Source organism: Spinacia oleracea, chromosome 1, assembly GCF_020520425.1.
Source record: "Spinacia oleracea cultivar Varoflay chromosome 1, BTI_SOV_V1, whole genome shotgun sequence".
Classification (NCBI taxonomy): Eukaryota; Viridiplantae; Streptophyta; class Magnoliopsida; order Caryophyllales; family Amaranthaceae; genus Spinacia; species Spinacia oleracea.
Window position 1 is genome coordinate 21857637 of NC_079487.1, and position 21742 is coordinate 21879378.

The window sequence follows — 21742 nt, forward strand, 5'->3', positions numbered from 1 at the left end:
GTCGCACATTAAGCTAATGTGTGACGCAAATGACTTTGAATTTTGTTAAAAAATTAGGTTTCATTTAAATATATATATATATATATATATATATATATATATATATATATATATATATATATATATATATATATATATATATATATATATATATTAAAATGAAACCTATTATATAGTAAAATGGACAACTCAGATTATTAAATAGAACCACATCAAATCAGTAAGACTTACAATACAAAAGCTTGAAATATCTACAACAATATATTCCATCTAACGGTTTCTCTTGACACCCAACAAAAAAAATAAAAAAAAAATAGCTGCCGCTCGGAATCCTCTAATGTTTCCCTTGCTTCTAGTGTAGTATCGAGCAACGTCCCATCAATCAAGGCGAAGGCATAGCAAGTGATGAGATCGAACGAAAAGAAAAAGACTGACTTTGATGCAAACAACATCAATTAGGCTAAAATCAGGTCTATTTAGCTACGAAAGCTTCTAAACCCCAAAAAAACACAATTTCTGATATTTCTCTCTCTTCTTCCCAGGAACAATCAACCCAAAAAACATGCAATTATCCGAAAATCAACTTGGGAAAATCAAACTTGTCAAAATTCTCCTGATACACTCTTTTGAGCATACAAAACCTTTGGCCTAACAGACCATAATATCTTAGATATGTCCTCTCCTGGCTGCAGCACTCCAATAACATTATATTCAACTCCATCTGCAGTGACAATTTCAGATGAGTTTCACATAATAACCAATTACAAACAGCAAAAACAATAAAATCAGCATAAAGAAAATAGCAGTGCTACACAAACAAATAAAACCGGCATAAAGGCAAAGAAATAATTAAATTTTACTGACAATCTTAAGAACTACAACTAAAGGGAGATTCCAGAAAAATACAAAACTGCATAAACAAATTAACATGCATTATTGACGTTCTGAACAGCAAAAGGTATACATAAGAGCCATGGTAGGATAATAACTGAAGGATTGCCTAGTATTTCTGAAAGAGTTCAAAAATATTCAGATTAAATTTACACAGAACATGTAAAATATTGAAAGGGTGGAAAGAAAAGAATCTCCCAAACTATCAGAGAAACAATTTTCAGATCAAGCCCCATTTGCACAGTCTGATGCACTTCAAGAACATAATTTAAGGCAATAAGAAAAGCTGTTAGAGAAATCCAAAAGAGAAGAATTGCTCTACCTCTTGCCCAGGCTCAAGTTTGATTTTCAGCAATTTGTGGCCAGCTTCTTCAAAATCTACACTGGACATAATTGTTAAATATATAGTTCTTCGGAGATTTATAAGGTTGGTTTCTGTTTCATCTTTTATCTGCATTTGCTGCTCTTCATCGTCTTCGTCGTCTTCATCATCGTCCTCATCATCATCATTTGGTCTACTCTGGGCTACAACTGCAACCAAACAAAACCAATGAATAACAAGCTGTGGGATTGCCTATTAAGCAAAGTACACTTGAACAATGATTGACTTTGCATAGAGCATACTCACATTCAAGAAATGGAAGAAGATCCAACAGAGAATGGCCACAATTGTCTGCCTGAAGACAGCTCTCTAGGGCATGGCCAAGGCTTGATTTGGATACAATTGTCATCTAAATCATCCAAATCATCACTTGTCCAAGGCTTGATTTGGACACAATTGTCTGCCTGAAGACAACTCTCTAGGTCATGGCCACTCAAATATATAACCTTCGCAGGATCACGGTTCAGTTTGGTAAGGTCCTGCACAAGAAACAGATAATTATAATCTGCCAACACCCTTTATAACCACCATTAAGTTTCATGAAATCTTATAATCATGATAGCCAATTTAAATTGGACAAGATGAATTCCAGAGCTGATTCATATACTGTGAGGGGGTCGAAAAAGCACGAGGCTAATGCGTGACCTCGTCCCTCGTGGGTGTGACGCTTCTTTTTGTCAAATCAAGTGTAATTGGATTTCCTATGAGTTTACACCCAATTGACTAGTAATATAGGAGTCTCCATTCAGTTTTTAACGACAATGAGAAAAACTGACAAAACCCGGTTATCGTGACATAAAGGGAGTGCAATTATGTTTGACAACGCCGGCCGTAGGTTCCCTTGTGATCCCTGGTGGTGGGGATCGCTCAACGTACACCCGCAGGGTAGAGATTGAGGGTTCGGGTGACTGTAACTACCGAGAGGAGTACTCGCTCTTCGATAACTCCAGAGGCAGGATATCCTTACTAGCTCAGCATAAATAATTGAAGGGACATGCGTTAACTATTAAACTAATCTGAGTCGATTTTAACAATATGCAACATATAATACTAGATCGAGCGCGATTATCTGATTTAGATTGTATTAAGGGACCTAGCATGATAATCCAATTTCCCAAAAACATAATCTTTATTAGGCGTGATAGAACAATCAGATTTAATTAGTTTAACAGTTCATAAAAGGGCGAGGAAAGCAATTAAATCATAGAAAAGGGACACATTACGACGCACCCTTGAGAGGTACGTCACGGTTCTCAGAAAACTAACCACTTTGACTTTGCTGTTTCTCCTTTTATTTAACGAATCTCAAGTTATGGGACAGGATACGTTCTGTTCGATTTATGGAACGATTGCGACAGAACGCGTGATCAATTTCGCAGCGTAAGGCTTAGGTTTAGGGGTTGGAGTCAATACTCAGGATGATAATTGTGTGTTGTGTGTGTTGTCTTTTTCACGTCGAACTTAGGGCCCTATTTATAGAAAAGAGTTCGTGGAAAGATAGAATTGTAGAACTCTAATCCACGAAGAATTAGGAAAAAACACGTACCAGGTATTTTCAACCACTTATTTCCGAATCATATTAGGAATAGGATTCTCGCAGTTTTCTATCTCATTTAGGATTTATGTTGGAGTGCAACACCTAATTCTGACAGGTTTCTATCTTTTATGACTTGCCACTTTTAACAACTACCCATTACGGCAGTTAGTATTTTTAGCAGGTTTCCATAAATAGCAGGTTTCTATAAATAGCAGGTTTCGGGTGAAATGAAAAGGGGAATTGAGATTCGTTATTTTATAGGAGATGCGTTGTCAAGTGGAGATTTATGTTTTCATCATCGAACCTTTCCCTTTCGGGAATGGGGACAAAAGTAGGTGTCTACAGTTAGCCCTCACTTTGACTGAGTCTTGGAGTAAGACGATGGTCAAAGTATTAGACGGAGTGCGCCACACAAGCCATGGTGTATGTGACCTGTTTTGCGAGGGTCTCACGAGCCCCCGAGTGATAACATTTGACTTAAGGGTCATCACTTGAAGTGTCGACATATCCCTCACGTGTCATTGGGATTTGTCAACTGATAGTATAGAAACTTCCTCACTTTGTCATTGGAAGGATCTAAAGGTGCGTAGAAACTCCCTCACTTTGTCATTGGGAGTAGCTACAGGTGTTTTCGAAATCAAAGCTATAAAGTGTAATTGGGCCTGGCCAAGCCCAATCACGAGGTAAAAATGTTTTTAAAGATTCTCATTTTCAGGGTTAGCTAAACGAGAAAACCCCCTTGTTTTATGGGACGTAAAACGAAGGAAAATCCAGCACATCGTTCTTTTTGGAAAAAACGGAAAATCATTCTTTTAAATTTTGGAAAAAAGGGAAGGCTACTCACATCGTTCTTTTTTGGGAAAACGGAAAACCAATCTTTGGAAAAAGGGAAAGCTACTCACATCGTTTTTTTTTGGATAAACGGAAAACCAATCTTTGAAAAAAAGGGAAAGCTACTCACATCGTTCTTTTTTGGAAAAAATCGGAAAACCAATCTTTGGAAAAAGGGAAAGCTACTCACATCGTTCTTTTTTGGAAAAACGGAAAACCAATCTTTGGAAAAAGGGAAAGCTACTCACATCGTTCTTTTTTGGAAAAAACGGAAAACCAGAAAAAGTTATCGCTGCAGTGATTAAGGACCTGCGCGGTTAGTGACGCAGACCCCGCCGGCTAAAGATGGCGAGCCTGTCCGCTAAGGGTGGACACCCCGTCCGATAGAAGTGGACGAATCTATTTTGAAATTTGTTTTGTTTTTATTTTTTGAAAATGAGGACCTACGTGGTTTGCGCCGTAGACCCCGCCGGCTGAAGATGGCGAGCCTGTTTCATTTTGTTTTTTTTGAAGACTCTATTTTTCGAAAACTGAGGATCTGCGCGGCTAGTGACGCAGACCTCACCCGCTGAAGGTGGGCGAGCCCTCTCCACTGAGGGTGGACGTCCCTGAATTCGTTTTTTTTTCTTGATTTGAAACTCGCGTGGTTCGTGGCGCGATCTTGCCTGATTGAGGTAGGCAAGTCCCTATTTCTTTGTTCATTGTGATTTCTTTTTGAGAATTTCTTTTTATTCATTCTTGCAGAAGCGAATTCTTTGGAGGGATGCTCGGATTTAGTTGCAACCTGAAGGTGGGTTGACAACGTGCTTAGACGGACCATTGTCTTGTGGTCATCATCTTTCATGGTTTTGAGCTAGTTTTTATGGCTCAATTTCGCCACTACTTGGGTCCTTGATTAGGGGACTATGTATAAGTATCAACGGCGACCTTTGTCTTGAGGTCGTAATCCGGTTTTATCCTTTTGAGACATCCAAACACGGGACTTCGTACAGCGTAGTCTGGGAATATATATATTTTCCTTCGAGCCCCCAAGCACTCGTGCTTGACGGTAATTTCTTGTCAACGAGGTTCCTTGGGGATACGTATTCTGTAATGTCCTTGATCGTGTTTGGGATTGTTCTCGTAAGTGCGAGCGATCTTTGTAGTGGTGTGCTACTCTTAACAAAGTCGTGAGGTGCGAATTTCAGTAAGGAAATCGGCAATTTTCGAGTCGAATGGATGCGGCAGGTCCCAATAGAAGTTAGGGCCTTTTTGAGCCTGGGTTCATTTTCGGCGCCCTGGCCTGGGCGTTGAAATAATTCACGCCCAGGTGGGGCGTTGAAAGTGTTGTTTGGGCTGGTCTTTTGATGACACAGTTGGCCTCTTGTTCATTCGTTTATTTCACTTGGAAGTTCTATGTATTCTCTTCTCTTTTGTTTTTTTTTCTTTATTTTTAGAACGTGATGATTTTCTTGAGAAGTCGTAGCCGATTGGTGGACTACGGTGCTTGTCGGTTTGGGGCGATTATTTTAAGGAACTGTTGCTCTTTAAGGCGTACAGTTATTGCAACAGTTGGGCGAGTCTATATGGCCCGAGGAACATACCTTGAGGCGTAAGACTTTGACCGCTCTTGTTGTTGTATATTTTTCCTTTTGAACTTGTTCGTGAACGTTCGATACTTAGAATGATGAAATGTATGTGCGAACGAGCGTTCATAGAATGGCCGTTGTGTGCGGTCCATTAATCAGTTTGCTTGAATCAATTTTTTTTTAGCAATGACTGATTTTGAATAGTTTGCTTAGAAGCTTGATAGGGTTCAGGCCCATTCATGAAGTGGGCTCAAACATCGTACCCTTTCGATTGTTCAAACATTAGCTTCGAGATTTTTTTTTAATTTTGCTATGGTTGTTTCGTAGCTTGGAGCACCCAAGTATGCATGTTGGGATGCTTCCTTTTGGCGTACGATTTTTGTAGGTTCTTTCGAGAAAGATGCCTTGGGGTTCCGCTCGTGTAGGTGCGAGCTATCCCTTCCGTGGTAATATTTCCCTACCTTAAATCCTTAATGTAGGAGTCGTGGGGCTTGCATTTTGAATTTGGGCGATAAGTAGTCTTTTGCCTCTTTTACACATGCTCTTGGTCGTGCCCGCATTAGTGCGATATGCCTTCCCCTTTTTTTAGACTTGTACTGTGGGATGGTTGAACTTATGGTGCGACGTAGGCTTGTGTGGCCTAACAACATGTATTAGAACATTTCTCCAGGTGTTGGGATATCATTATTATTTTTTGCATTGGAGTACTTCATCACGCCTCGTTCAGGTGCTCGAACAAGTGTAGCACCTTCTGCGTGGGTTTGCACGGCTTATTACTTCGTTCGATGCGAGGATTCATAGATGTTTATTTCTTGTTTTTATATCTGGGCCAAATTTGACAAGCAGAAAGATTCAGCGCCCAGGTTGGGGCGTTAAAGATATTGGCGCCCAGCTCTGGGCGTTGAAAATTATCTCTAGGTATATTTTGACAGTTTTTATCCTTGATTTTTCTTTCGCTTTTGCTTTGGAGCGGCGTAGACTGTGTAATGGGCGCTTATAGGGCGAGCGTTAGGTGCAGTAGTTTGATCGGAGTTTTGGTGACTCGCGATTTTCAGTTACCCTTGTTAGTGGGGTGACTTTATATATTCTAAGTAGTGCTTAGAATTTGGGAGGGGTTGTAGCCATTCTAAGGTTCGTTTTACACGATTAAAGCTTAGGATTGTGCCCCTATGATGTATGTATAGCGTTAGCGTCGAGAATTTGCGATAAAATCGTCATTTCGAGCATTTTTGGAGTGTTTTTATCAAGCCCCCAATTGTAGCTACGGGATTGGCTTGGTGCTATAATGCTTTGCATACGTTTTTATGCATTCATGGTGACACGGATCATGAATAGTTTGAACCAGACTCGTTTAGTGCGAGGTATGTTCGAGTAGTGATTTGCTACTTCTCTTGTAAATGTCGTATAGTGCGACATTGCCATGGTCAAGGTAGTCACATGTTGAAGTGTGCCTTGACCAAAAGCTAGGTGCCTTTCTTTACCCATAATCATATTTAGAAATCTTTTTGACTCACTTGCAACGTCGAGATAAACGCATACTGAGATTAAACCAACGACACTTTATTATGTTCGAAGAAGTCTTTGAAAATCATTTGAAAATTATTTGAAATCCGAGTCCTATTGTGTACAATCCGAGGTGTCCTAAGTAGGTTGACTTATAGAAGGGTTCGTAAAAATACTATTACGTTTTTTGGAATGCTGTCTAAGGATTTGCTGGAAGCCAGGGTGCAGGCGTCAAGATACACTTGTGCCCGTTTGGCATTTTCTTTAGGATTTTAGGGCCATCTTTTCCAGAATTGGGGGAATATAAACCGTTTTCAAATTGAATTAGATTTACTTGGTGTATGTCTGTACAAAAGGTCAAGGTATACTTAGTTCTTTCCCTAGCTCTTTCATTTCAATTTTTTGCCCCCAGTTGTTGTTATGTCTTCCCATTAATGATGCTTTTAGATTTCGATTTTAGATGCCCGTGTCATATGTCTGAGTAGGGTGAGCCTTGGTTAAGTGCCAAGTCCTATTGACAATGTCTGATTTTTTTTTCTCAAAGGGGATTCGCAAGCATTTGAGTTACCATGAACGGGTGCCCTGAGTTCGAAGGAACGATGGGGCGATGCCGTAGAATAATCCTTTTTATTGCAAGTTTTACTGCCTTTACTACTTGTTGGCGATTATGACTGTGTCTAGTGGTGAAAGAAGGTCTTTAAGTGAGTTACTTTGGTTTTAGGGAGGGTCAAGTCGAGTACTTTTAGAGGTCATGAATGCTCGCGCTAGCCCCCTTTCAATTGAGGCAAATCGATCTTTTGAGTCTTGGCTAATTGCCTAGGAGTGTGAGTGCTCCTTCTGGCAAGGGTACGTGCCCTTATTATTTTTCGATTTATGCTCATTAATTTTAGCATCTTGATGACTTGGATTCTTCCTTTGACTTAAATTTTTCTTTCGACTTGGATTGCAAGTAATTAAATTTCAATAAGGGACTCTATTTCTTATTCTTGTTATTCTATAGGCTCTAACATTTTTGCAAATTGGTTGGACCGAATCATGGATTGCCTACGTATCCGCCTTAAATAGATTTAATTTGGAATCAGGTCTTGCGTATTTCTTAGCCTAGAAAATGGTTTCTTAGAATGCCGATTTTAAACTAGTACGTTCTGAGGTGGAATTGTAATGTTTGAAATAGGATGAGATAAGTGAAGTTCATTATTATTTTAATCTGCTGCTTTGCCGTAAGCCAAAAAATTTGTTTTTTTTTTTTTTTAAGTACATGTATTTGCACAAAAATCTTTTCATGTGTTTTTTGGTACGTATATCTGAATACGTGCTGTACCCCTCCAAGTGTTCGTTATTTTTTCCGTGCATGTGCGGATAAAATGACGAGCGCTTCTGGACAAAATTTGGCGAGCAGAGAGATTCAGCGCCCAGGCTGGGGCGCTAATGATTTTGGCGCCCAGCTCTGGGCGCTGAAAATGACTTCTGGGCGGATCTTTTTTGGTGCGCTAAATGCTTCTTTTTTCCTTTTTAGACTAACTTTAGAGGCGCTTTGCAAAGTTAATTTCTTTTTTATTATTTATTATTTTTTTGTACTTTTATTTGTTTTCCTTTTTTATTCGTGACTCAAGACGGTTTGAAAGATGGGTTGAATGAGATAGGATAATTTGTATAGGTATTGGTCAAGCATGAGGATTACATCTTCTAGGACTCACAAGTTGTAGCCTCAAACCAAGGCCGATAAGTAGCATGGGGACGGCTCAAGGATGTATCCAAACAAGTTATATGGTCATTATGCTAACGGTGGTGTAAGAGCAGATTTTGGAAATAATGGGTATGACGCACGAGTTAAGGCCGTGCGTGGTTTGCAGTTGACAACAAGTTCAAGAACGAGAGTCGAGGTAATAGTTTCTTGGGTTATGGCGATGAGAACATGGATGGGTTAAATGAGTTGGACAGGGACCCCAGAGCGAAGGCGTCTAAGAGCATAAGGATTGGAAAGGGTAGACATCGTAGAATCTTATGATTTGGATTGGTTGACTCAATTCTTTTCCTTCGTTTACTTGGGTAAATGTTGCACTTTGGGAGGTACGGGATAAGTATTCCATGGCTCGCTCTTTTCGCTCTCCCTTTTCTCTTTCTCTTTTTTCTTTTTCGCTCGGGATTTCCCCCCCTTTTATTTATTTAGGCTAAAAGGTAGATGGCTGTGGTCTTTGAGTCACGAGGCGAGACTAAATGAGCCTCGTTTGGTAGGCCTATAGTGGACCTCTAATTTTAGTAGGCCTAGGGTGGACCTTTAATTTTAGTAGGCCTAGGGTGGACCTTTAAATTGTCTTACTTTGCAAGCGTATTTAGTCGCTTCTTAAAATGTGCAAATAGCGTAGGTTCAAAATGTTGTTTTTACTTATTGAAATTTAACGAAAGAATTACATCGAAAATAATTTTTTACAGTTTTCGGGATTTAATTGGAAGTTGTGATTTAGACTCGAACTTTCATTAATCTTTCTGATTATAACCCGTGTATGAATACAAGGAGGTGGCCTAGACTCAAAATAATGACGTGGCGTAAGCCTATAATACTTGACCAAGCGACTCTCAGACTTAGGCTAATTGGACCATAACTTTCGTTGGTTGACACTTTAGATTTTAACCCTTGGGTGTTCATTCGTCATGCGCCATTTTGCTTAATGTTGGCAAGGTAGTTTGTTGGGGAGATCGAATTTTTATTTTTGCAAGACTAGGATCATTATTGCGGCTTCCCTCTTAGTGTGTATTGCTTTACCCCAATGGTAGCCTTATGGTATGCCGATTTGGGTATTTTCATGGTTCGTCATGTTGCATTCATGGAAAATCTTTTAGTCCGTACTTAGGAGTATTTCAAGGAGCGAGTGGCTCGAGAGGACTATGATATTCGTGACCCAATGTGATCATAAGCCTTGAGGCCATTAAATTTTTTGCTAACGGTATTGACACCTTAGGTTCACTTTGGGGGGTTGTGCGACTACAGGGGAATGATTTTCAGAATGTGACTGTTTCCATTTCGCAAATACTATAGTATATTATTTTTATTGGTGAGAGAGAGTATCGAGGCCGTGGATTCTTAGCAAGGGATGACAATTACATATGGGTGCTCATTGATTTAAATGTTAGGAAGGGAGACTCAATATGGTTTAACCTTTTAACTTGCAGAACGACACCAAGCATTAGGACCGATTCTATGGATAAGACAACTAAGACTCAGGATTTAGATTGTACTTCGGCATAGCCTAGTCTAGACTCGGATTTACTTATTTTTTATTCGAACATTATTTTTCTTTGAAAACTTCATTTGAACATTATTTTTTTTGGAATACCTTGCCCATGTGACATTCAAAGTTTTTAGCATGCTCGGTTTTGGTGCCGAACATTGTCGTCATAGGAGGCCTAACAACGACACAAAGAATTATTTACTTTTATTTTTTAGTCGCTTTTAGAATCGAGTGCCTTTTCATCCGCCCTTGCAGAAATTTTTTTTACCAAAAGTATTTTTTTTGCTATATATTTTCTTCATGCGTGGGCACCGAGGCTGCTGTGCCTGACCAAAAGGCCAGGCAGCAACATCAGCGCCCAGTGTAGGGCGTGAGAAATTCTGGCGCCCAGCCAGGGGCGTTGAAAATGCGTCCCTGGCTGGTTCTCGTTCTCTGTTTGCGTATACTTTTGTTTATACGACTTCGATTTTGCGTGCTTGCCTAATAACGTCCTTTACGCGTTGTGCAGCGTTTGTGGGATTCGTTACAGGCCATCCCGAGCGTCGCTTATTTATGCGGCGATCATTCGGGTTTGCGGAACACGTATTTCGGTATAACTCTTTGGCAAATCGGTTTATGAATGTTTGGGCAATTTTTAAGGTCGTTGGTTTTTCTAGGATAGTTTGTCACACACAATAATTTATTTCGCTACACATAACTAACATTCCATCATGAGGCAATAATAATATGTCATGTAGTTTATGATAGGCTTCTATGGGTAGCTATTTGCGCCTGGCTTGGTACCGCTTCTATCGCAGATCCACCACATGCCCCGGTCGGGGTAGTGCTTTCAACAGACGAATTTCATCCCAGAAGGCCAACCCGCAAGTGCAAGCCAAGGGGGCATGCAGGCGAGAGGGACCTAGTGGGAGAGCGATTGGGTTTAGGACGGGTGTACTACTAGCGAAAGTGCCGAGTGGACAACATTCGAAGCGTATGCACCCCCCGGTTGGCGATGGGTATCCTTAGTCCTAACTCCCGAGACGAAACATCCAAGAGAGCCAGGATTCGTTATGCGGTTCTGTCCGTTCACATTAATATGCTGATTTTCAGGTCGTCCCAACTTGATGGGGAAATAAACGCGGGGTAGGATCGTTTCACCCTTCGGCTATTTTGATTACCTACGAGCACGAGTATTTCCTTCATTATCCCCAGCGGAGTCGCCACTGTGAGGGGGGTCGAAAAAGCACGAGGCTAATGCGTGACCTTGTCCCTCGTGGGTGTGACGTTTCTTTTTGTCAAATCAAGTGTAATTGGATTTCCTGTGAGTTTACACCCAATTGACTAGTAATATAGGAGTCGTCATTCAATTTTTAACGACAATGAGAAAAACTGACAAAACCCGGTTATCGTGACATAAAGGGAGTGCAATTATGTTTGACCACGACGGCCGTAGGTTCCCTTGTGATCCCTGGTGGTGGGGATCGCTCAACGTACACCCGCAGGGTAGAGATTGAGGGTTCGGGGGACTGTAACTACCGAGAGGAGTACTCGCTCTTCGATAACTCCAGAGGCAGGATATCCTTACTAGCTCAGCATAAATAATTGAAGGGACATGCGTTAACTGTTAAACTAATCTGAGTCGATTTTAACAATATGCAACATATAATACTAGATCGAGCGCGATTATCTGATTTAGATTTTATTAAGGGACCTAGCATGATAATCCAATTTCCCAAAAACATAATCTTTATTAGGCGTGATAGAACAATCAGATTTAATTAGTTTAACAGTTCATAAAAGGGCGAGGAAAGCAATTAAATCATAGAAAAGGGACACATTACGACGCACCCTTGAGAGGTACGTCACGGTTCTCAGAAAACTAACCACTTTGACTTTGCTATTTATCCTTTTATTTAACGAATCTCAAGTTATGTGACAGGATACGTTCTGTTCGATTTATGGATCGATTGCGACAGAACGCGTGATCAATTTCGCAGCGTGAGGCTTAGGCTTAGGGGTTGGAGTCAATACTCAGGATGATAATTGTGTGTTGTGTGTGTTGTCTTTTTCACGTCGAACTTAGGGCCCTGTTTATAGAAAAGAGTTCGTGGAAAGATAGAATTGTAGAACTCTAATCCACGAAGAATTAGGAAAAAACACGTACCAGGTATTTTCAGCGCCCAGGCCTGGGCGCCGAAGATTTCGGCGCCCAGAACCAGGCGTTGAAAATAGGGTCTGGGCTGTTTTCTTAGTCAGATTCGGATTCCTAAAATCCGGAGTGTTTGAGATTTAATTGAGTCTTTTAGTGCGTATTAACCTTGTGACGAAATGCGTCTGGGCCCGTTACGAACTCTTACTTTAGTTAATACGTAACTCTTACTTAATACGTAACTCTTACTTAATACGTAACTCTTACTTAATATGTACCTTTTCTCTAGGCTCGTTAGGATTTTAATTAATACGTAACTCTTACTTTCGAATCTTATTAGGAATAGGATTCTCTCGCCATTTCTATCTCATTTAGGATTTATGTTGGAGTGCAACACCTAATTCTGAAAGGTTTCTATCTTTTATGACTTGCCACTTTTAACAACTACCCATTACGGAAGTTACTATTTTTAGCAGGTTTCCATAAATAGTAGGTTTCTATAAATAGCAGGTTTTGGGTGAAATGAAAAGGGGAAATGAGATTCGTTATTTTATAGGAGATGCGTTGTCAAGTGGAGATTTATGTTATCATCATCGAACCTTTTCCTTTCGGGAATGGGGACAAAAGTAGGTGTCTACATATACAGTGGCCTTTTGAAGGGAAAAAAATGTTTTTTCAACAAGGCCTCCCCGAGGAATGCCATTTAAGATGACATTCAATATTTTATTAATGCCATATGTTAAACATATGACAATTCTCCACTTGTAAAGAAGCACAGAGCTATAATTCTAAAAGCTCCACCACAAATGAGCTTCTCCTGAATTACGAAGAGTTGTCAGTACAAGTAAAAAAATTACATGGTTAAGATAGAACCTCACTGAAATCAGATTTCCGAAAAACACAACAGCTAGTTAATTGAAAGACCCTTCAATAAAATGTAGCCAAAAGGAGTTCCAATATGCTTTCTTAAATAACCAGTCACCAAGTTCAAAATCTTAAAAGTTTCATGCCCTAATGGAAAAGTAATATGGAGTATAATGAGATGGTGACAGGGGTAATTATTATTTTGTTTCTAATGAAAAATTTGAAATATGATTACTTATAAAAAATTGTTAAAAGTTTATGTTAAGTAACATTAGATAAGCTAGTATAACTGAACAATATATAACAGAACAAAAAGATGAAAATAGATGATGAGTAGAAGATAAATGCCGTTTAAAAACAGTTCAAACCTAGGTACTAAGCAATATTTACAATATAAAATATCAAGAATATATACGCCATATGGGCTTGAAGGAAAAACAGAAGCCATAATACAGTTTACTAAAGCAGGGGAGAATCGAAAGAAACTTCCATTGCCAACCATATAATGCAGATATTATTAAGAAATAGAAGTATGAAGTCTCAAATAAACAACACCAGTCTCTTATTTGGTAATAAGGGATTCTAAACGTAAGTAATTAATACCATCGTCTATAAGATTTGAATTTTTCATAACAAATTTTATCTCCAAATCCTCAAAGTTGTTCATCATCACAAAACCACAAGGTGAATTGGACAAAATCATACCGAACAGAAACGGAACGCCTAAAAATCTGTAAGAGTTTATGGGACTACAACCAACACAACAACATTAAAACCGACAAATAGAATTTCATATCAGCTCTGTGAAATCCTCATAAAGCACGAACCTTTGTGAGGATTGCATATCAACAAACATCCTACTTGATCAACGATCATAACACCAACTGCATACTCATCCAAAATCAAACCAAATTCTAACACAAACCTTTTGGCGAAGCAACTGCATAATCATCAAAACAAAACCAAAATCTAACACGAATAGAAATTCAATCAAACCTTAATAATTCAGCGACCGAATTAAACAAATAGCCTTCCAATTAGAAATTATCAACCAATCAGAAACCTTGTACAACAGTAGAAGAATATAAATATGAAATTCGGCGATAATACTTCAAACCCCTAATTCAAAATTGATTAAAACCCTTAATTCCTCAGCAATTGATTAATATCCTCCATCTTAAAAATTGCGCAAATATTACACCAATCAATTGGAAAGAAGCCAAGAAAAGCAGCAACAATCAATAAACCAGCCTATAAATTTGGAGAATTCGAACTTCAGAAATACAATCAAACCCTAATAATTTAGCAATCGTAATAAACAAACAGCCCTCCGATCAGAAATTAAACCCTAGATTCAAGAAGGCATAATAAATCAATTAATGAGTAGCCGGCGTTAAGAAACGGGTTTACTGGTTACCTGAGGAGCGTTGTCAAAGAGGTCCTCTGGTGTAGAACTACAGAAAGAGACAAACTCCCGCCATTGTTGCTGTTGTTTTTATGGCGGTGTAACCCGGGACCAACTCGGTCTGAGTCGACTCAATATAATCCCCCCAAAACTTAGCCCCACTTCCACCTCACCCAAGATGAGTCGCTGCCGAGTCATCCACCTCAGAGCCAGAGTTTGCAGAGAACGCGGCTTGAAATCCGGCTGAAGACGACATTGCTTTCAGATCTGGGTTTGCCTCCTTCGTATTTGCTAAGCTTGAATTTTAAAACAAATTTGAGAGATTGGGATGATTTGGTAAGAGAAGACTTTGAAGGGAAAGCTCGAATCTGATTCTGAAGGAGAGACAGAGAAGCTTTGGACTTTCAACAAGGAGATTTGGAAAATACGAGAGAGAAAGAGTTATACAGGGGAGGCAGGAAATGTATGAGAGAGAAAGGGAATAGGAGCAGGTAGACTGCGTCACACCAAATTAAAAATAAAAGGAAAAGGTTATAATTAAATTTGAGAAACTTCCAAAAAAGTTTTTTAACTCCTTTGCGTCGCAGAGTTACTAATCTGCGTCGCAGATTCGTAATTCTGCAACGCAAATGAGGTAATATTTTGCGTCGTATTATTACTAATATGCGACACAAATTACTCTAAAAACATCTTAGAGTCATCTGCGTCGCAGATTAGTGATTCTGCGACGCAAATGACTAATTTTAATGCTTAGAACTGTCAATTGCGTCACATGTTTAAATGTGCGAGGCAAATGTGGTGATGCAAGGTGCGCGACACACACACGAGTGCTTGTGTGTGTGCGAGTGTGTGACACGAACAAGCAACAAGGCAACAAGGGCAATGCGAGAGTGTGCAAGGTAGCATCAACACTCAACAGAGGGGCGAGAGAGAGCACGAGTGCGTGTGCTGTGCGAGGGAAACAACTGCAAGCACGATACTCATGGGCGCCAAACGTCGAGTGCACGAACGAAGGCAACAGCGACGAGCAAGGCTCGGGATGTGTTGTGTGTGGACGAGGGAGACGAGAGAGAGAGGAGTGTGCGTGTGTGATAGAGGCGCAGCACACGGGGCGAGGGCACGAGTGTGCAGCGACGAGAGAAGCAACAAGCAGTGTGCTCGACTGGGCTATGCGACGCAAGAGAGGGACGAGTAAAGGAGAAAGACGGAGCCGAGTATGAGAGAGAGAGAAAAAAATGAGGGTTTAATGAGGGATCAATTAAATTAAGAGATGTATTTATAGGCTTCCTGTAGACACCTAAATCGTGTCTCCCCTCTGGGATGATGACGATACCATTATCGTTACTAGGCGGTTGAAGCAACTCCGTGCGAAAATCCCTATTGCTAAGAACATCTCCAAAATACAAGAGCCAAAATCCAATCCCCGAGGCCGTTCCCCTCCCGGAACTCGATACAAAATACAATCTTCAAAAAACCAATTTCAAATCCAAGTACAATATCATCTAGTAGACCATTCCATTGGTTTTAATAAGCCTTTTCCACTCAAAATCATATAAGGCAAGTCAAATTCGGGCGCTGACCCACAAAACCGAGCAAGCCGGGCCTCGTCCCGTAAAACCGAAGTTCAAAACCCGGAACGGCTTGTTTTTAGACGCAAAATTAAGCCTTAACCTCCAAGCAAACACTACATGCCAAACATCGTACTATTCGTACGAAGGTACATCAATACAAGACAAATCAAGGACGGAGCCCGCGTCCTTGCTTTGGCGGCATTCACGAACGTCACCAGCGCCCAGCGCTGCCAGCTGCGTGCTGCGCTGGCAAGGGCTGGCGTTTAGCAGCCATTTTTCTATAAATACTCCCTAATTCCAAGCATTAAGGGAGGAAGATTCTAAATACAACGTCGTAATACCAAAATCACGCCTCAAATCCAAATCCAAAAATCCTTCAAAAACACATACAATTTTCAAGTTCCAAGAAATTGGGAGCTCTTAGAGGAATTCTTGCCTAAACCTAAATAGGTAATTCCCAATCCCACCATATTTAATCATGTTTCTTTGATTTTCCTATTTCAAAACTGATGAGCAAGTTGGCATTTTTATTATTGAAAATGTCACTTGCAACAATCATACATCTTTTCAAAATCCAAACTTTTCAAAATACAAAAATGCAAACTTTCAAGATTCAAGGATGTTCAAAGTTGTTTGTAATCACTTCTTTGAACTAGAATCATTTACAAGTGTAGAGTAATCAAAGATGATGCCTTTCTAACTTTTAAAGGTTTAGTATTTTGAGATTCAAGACTCTATTTTTCAATATACAAGTTCAAGTTTTCAAATTTTAAGATCCAACAATGTTTAGGGTTGCTCATGACTACTTCCCTAAACTAGGATCCTTTCCAAATAAGAGCATATCAAAGATCTAACCTTTTCAACATTAAAAGGCCCGATCTTTGAGATTCAAGTCTCTTAATTTCAATATTTCAAGTTCAAGTTTAATATTTCAAGTTCATGTTCAAGTATTTCAAGTTCAATATTTCAAGATTCAAACTTTCAAGTTCAAGTTCTATATGCAAAATCTAGGATACTTTGGGATGAGCAACTTCTCCCAAGTTGAGATTTTTGGCTTTGAATTCGTGTCGAGCGCACTTATCTTTAAGTAGCCGTTTGGCGTTCGGATCTCATGTTCCCAAGTACAAATTTCAATATTTCCATTTCATTTATTCACTTTCAATTACGCACCTTTCAATTCCGCACCTTTCAATTACGTGATGAGCGACATTTATGTCGCTCTTAGCTTAAGATTTTAGTTCATTTCATTAGAATTTTATTATTATTTTCTCTTAATTTTATCGTTTTTAGTTTGTTTATTGCATTTTTGCATTTATTGTAACAATTTATCGTCTTCCGTATATTTTAGTCGTTTTTGCTCTAAATATTCCTTTTGCGCGCATTCTCATTGCGTAAGAGTCATTTTGAGTATTAACGTGTTAATAATGTATCATTATGCTTGTCGACGAGTTATATGCTTTACGATTTGTAAAAATGTTAAACGAATTAATAATTTTGATTTTTGATTAATAATAAAATGTGTTGCGATTTTCTAACATGCTATACGTAGTTTCTAATGTGCAGCGACGAGCTCCTTTGCACTGCCTTTAGGGCAGCCTTGTAGCTCAATGTTAACAGCAGCAACAAGAAGAATAGCAGCCACAGTAGCTGTGCACTCACAGCAATAGCTCTAGCAGAACAGCAGCAGCAATAGCTTAGCATGGCACACGAACCAATCAGCCACTGCAGCAACTTTGTGCTCACCTTGAGTACCTTGATTCAAGCTTTGTTGCAGCTACACATCACAGCACTAACCTGAGCAGACCCATGTAGTAGATCAGCACGTACACACAGCCACAGTAGAAGCAAAGCAGTCGCAGCAACAGCCCAGCAGAACACGCAGCAGTAGCGCGCAGCAGAATAGCCCCTGCAGTCAGTGCGGGCGCACAGCTTGCCCAGTGCGACCACACTGAAGTTTAGTGCGAGCACACTGAAGTTTAGTGCGAGCACACGAATTTCCAAAATCAATGCAAGAACTCAGTGGAGTTTTGTGCGAGCGCACAGACCCCCTCGTGCGATCGCACAACTGCGTGTGAGCTATAAGTACGAGAAATCGCAGCATTTGTAATTAGGCTTTTCATTACGTAATTTTCATTTTTCTTAGGCTTAGCTTAGAATTTTCTCTCTAGAATTAGTTTAGGGATTAGATTAGAGATTAGGATTAAGGATTCTTAGCCTCAAATTCTTGATTCTAAATTCAATTCAATCATCAAATTTTCAGATTTCTTTCCTTTTGCTTTGAGTTTTGTTCTTCATTTTGTTCTTCAAAGTTTGATGCAAATTCTTCAATTCAAGGTATAATTCTTCATATATTTTTGATTTGTTCTTTAATTCTTTAATTGCTTCTTTAATTTCATTTATGTTTTGATTTCATGCTTGAATTCTAGAATTAGTTTCATGCTCTGAATTTTCTTGATTTTTTGCCCAATTTTTGTGGTTTGAATTTTCTGAATTTTTGTTGTTTCAATTAGCTTCATTAATTCAATTAGTTTCATGATAAGGATTAATGTTAGTTTAATGTTGATGTTAATCATGCTAATTGAGTAGTTTAGTCTAGAGGTTAGGGATGAAGCCTTGGCATTGAATTTGGGGAATTTTAGGAAAAATTCATGATTGATGTTGTGATTAAATGTGATTTAGTGATAGGATTTCCATGTCCAGTTGAGTAGTAGTCGCGAATGCTATTTGATTGGGATTTGATTGGAATGTATGATTTAGGTTTGGCAAGACATTGTGAGCCTATTTTGTGCAAGTGAATGATAGTTCCTATTATATGCAAGCTTATCTAGTTTAGGATTAGGCGAAAGCTCTTCCATAAGCTAGGTTGCTTCGCGTGCTCCATCCGAGAGGTGGAGAGTACGTCATTTGGTTTCATTCCCCTATGTGCTATGTCGTTGCATATTCATGAATGTCTTGACCTTGTTATTTCTTTGATTCGATTTCCATTGCCGATTCCCGAAATCTCTAGAGTTTCTTTATTTGTTTGCTTTTCTAGCTTTGACTAGTTTAATTCAAAAACTCAAATTTGATTCGAACTAGCTTGTGAACGCATAGATTGAAAATTCAAACATATCCATTCCTATGGGACGATCCCTATGCTTGCCGCTATAGTCAATATAGCCGGTTAGTTAGGTGTTTTATAAATTTTGTTTGATTGAGGTGTTGATCTTTCAACGAGGGAAAAACACCCTATCATTACGCACCATTCAATTCCGCACCTTTCAATTACGTACCTTTAAATTCCACAATTTCAATACGCACCTTTCAATATTGCAATTTCAATTTCGCATTTCAATTCCGCAATTTTTCTTGCCTAGTCCTTCTAGGCAATGTGGACCTACTCCCTAGTCCATTTCTAGGGGGTCTTGTATTTACTAATTCCGCACTTATTTACTATTGTGATGTTGTTTTATTTGCTTTATTGCTTTCATAACCGCACATGCTAAATTCAACGAAACGCATGGTTACATCACGCTTAACAAAGATAATTTCTTGGACAAACCGATCTTAGTTTCCCTTAAATTAACTTTAAAGCAAAGTGACCGCCATACAAAGTAGAAATTCAATTTGTCCTAAATTCAAACCCACATAGTATAAACTAGGGTACTTTCGAAAATGTTGTGTCACGCACTTGAATTATTTCTAAAGCTCGCGGAGTAAGCATCTTGTTCCCTTGCCCGGATCTCACCCATCCGTTTCGAAGATTCAAGTCTTATCCTAATAGAGTCATTTACGGTCTTTCCAAACAAGACCCTAAATAATGTTTGGTGGCGACTCCTACAAAGTACAAAAATACAAAGGTTTCTAAAAAAACCGCCCCCCGTAGGAAATGAAAAAATACCGTCCTACAATTCTGGCGACTCCACTAGGGAGTTCCTGATTTCAACCTCGAAAATAAGAGCAGACTACGAGCATCAAGCCACTGATCTACTTAAGTTCTGGATGCCAGCACTGGCGCCAGGCGCAGCCACCTGCGCCCAACGCCACTGTCTGCATCCAGCACAGTGGCTCACAGTGGCTTGCTGCCCATATTTTGCTCAAGTTTTCAAGTGGGAGTCAGTCTGTTTCTGTACTTTGAAGGATGCTCCCAAACCTTGAGAACAAATGCCGAAAAACGAGTTTTTCAAATACAATATTCAAGTGCGATTTCAATTTTCAATTTCTAGGCATTTTATGCATTTTTCGAAAACCATATTTGTGCAAAATGAATTTCTACCTTTGCCCAAACGGATGTGTTCTACATTCGGGCTAGCCCCGGGGGCAACGAAATGGTGACTCTCCATACGGTTCCCGACCAAAGTGTGTGACCATTTCCGCGCCTACAGAAACTTGGCATTTACTTGACATTCCCGATTTCAAGTATGAAGGTCGTTTGCCGACACACACGTCCCTTAGGTGGATGTGCAAGTTGTCGTCGGATCTCCCTCTTAGTCAAGTACCTTTTGACACCCAAAGCCGACCACTTGCATCATACAAAACTTAGACCGACCTTAGGTTGAGAACTTTGCATGTCGCATTCATATTCATGTTAGTGTGACAACGTGCTATTTGTGCATTGTGTGAGCGTCTTTGCATGCGTGAATGGCTAACCTCGAGTTCTAGCTTGCCAAAACCAATTAGCCTCCAACTAGGAAACCAAACCCCTAGGAGCATCATTCAAGCCTCATGCATCTAAATCGCCGATTTAAGGTCTTTTAGGAGTGCCACTCCATTTGATTCAAAGCCCTCAAACACGCCTCACGCACAAATTTCAAATTCCAAATTCAAATCCAATGGCGTCATAATGCCGGATTTTCTAGCCCAAATTTCAAATTTCAAAATTCAAGTCCAAGATGCCGGATTTTCTAGTCAAAACTTCTATTTTCAAGTTCAAAGCTCAAATCCAACGGCGTTGTAATGCCGGATTTTCTAGTTCAAATTTCCAATGCCAATTTCAAATTCATTCCAACGGCGTCACAATGCCGGATTTTCTACTCAAAACTTCTATTTTCAAGTTTAAAACCCAAATCCAACGGCGTCATAATGCCGGATTTTCTAGTTTAAATCTCAAATTCCAAGTTCAAATTCAATCCAACGGCGTCATAATGCCGGAATTTCTAGTCCAAATTTCAAGTTCAAATCCCATCCAACAGCATCATAATGTCGGATTTTCTAGTTCAAATCTCGAATTTCATATTCAAATTCAATCCAAGGGCGTCATAATGCCGGATTTTCTATTCCCAATTTTCAAGTTTCAAGTTCCAAATTCCAATCCAACGGCATCATAATGCCGGATTTTCTAGTTCAAATTTCAAATTCCAACGGCGTCACGCCGGATTTTCTAGTTCAAGCATTCAATTTCCAAGTTCAAAAAATTCAATCCTAGTTCAAGTCTTCAAAGGTTCAATTCAATCCTTCAAAATCTCAAAACCCGCCGTCCAGACAAGAAATGGGCGCGAGCAGCCGAGGCAGGTACAGGCGCGTCAGCAAAAGGACGCCAAACCACCTACAAAGCAGACATCTCAGGCAAATATACAAGTACAAAAACAAAAGAGCAAAACAGTATAAAGATATTACCTCATCAGCAGGTAGAACTCTCTAAGCTCTGCGGGAGGCCGCCAGAGGCACTCTCCTACGCTCCGCTCCTATCCAAGAGGCAGCATATGGGTAAGCCGCATCTCCAGTACGAACCGGCGCCAAAGTCGGAAAGTGCTCGTACATCCAAATCTTTCAAAAGCAAGCAAAACATCAGTCGAGTTCAAAATACAAACATACAAGTACAAGGCGCAAAGCACAAGGAGTCTTTAAGCA

At 39.7% G+C, this 21742-nt stretch overlaps 1 protein-coding gene across 1 annotated transcript; it reads right to left on the bottom strand.

Moving 5' to 3' along the window:
• Window positions 1-490: 490 nt before the first annotated feature.
• Window positions 491-14598, bottom strand: LOC130463219 (pre-mRNA-splicing factor CWC22-like). Its single transcript, XM_056832289.1, has 5 exons — window positions 14516-14598; window positions 13799-13877; window positions 1614-1752; window positions 1214-1422; window positions 491-721 (listed from the first exon to the last, which is right to left on the bottom strand). The coding sequence occupies exons 1-5, from the start codon at window positions 14596-14598 to the stop codon at window positions 569-571; spliced, it is 663 nt and encodes a 220-aa protein (XP_056688267.1). The 3' UTR covers window positions 491-568.
• Between the last annotated feature and the right edge of the window lie 7144 nt (window positions 14599-21742).

Coding starts and splice junctions, on each gene's coding strand:
- LOC130463219 (XM_056832289.1), bottom strand. CDS start 14,598: ATGTCGTCTTCAGCCGGATTTCAAGCCGCGTTCTCTGCAAACTCTGGC. Junction 1,753..13,798: donor GTGTTATGATCGTTGATCAA/GTAGGATGTTTG, acceptor TTTCTTGTGCAG/GACCTTACCAAACTGAACCG. Junction 722..1,213: donor AACTTGAGCCTGGGCAAGAG/GTAGAGCAATTC, acceptor TTGTCACTGCAG/ATGGAGTTGAATATAATGTT.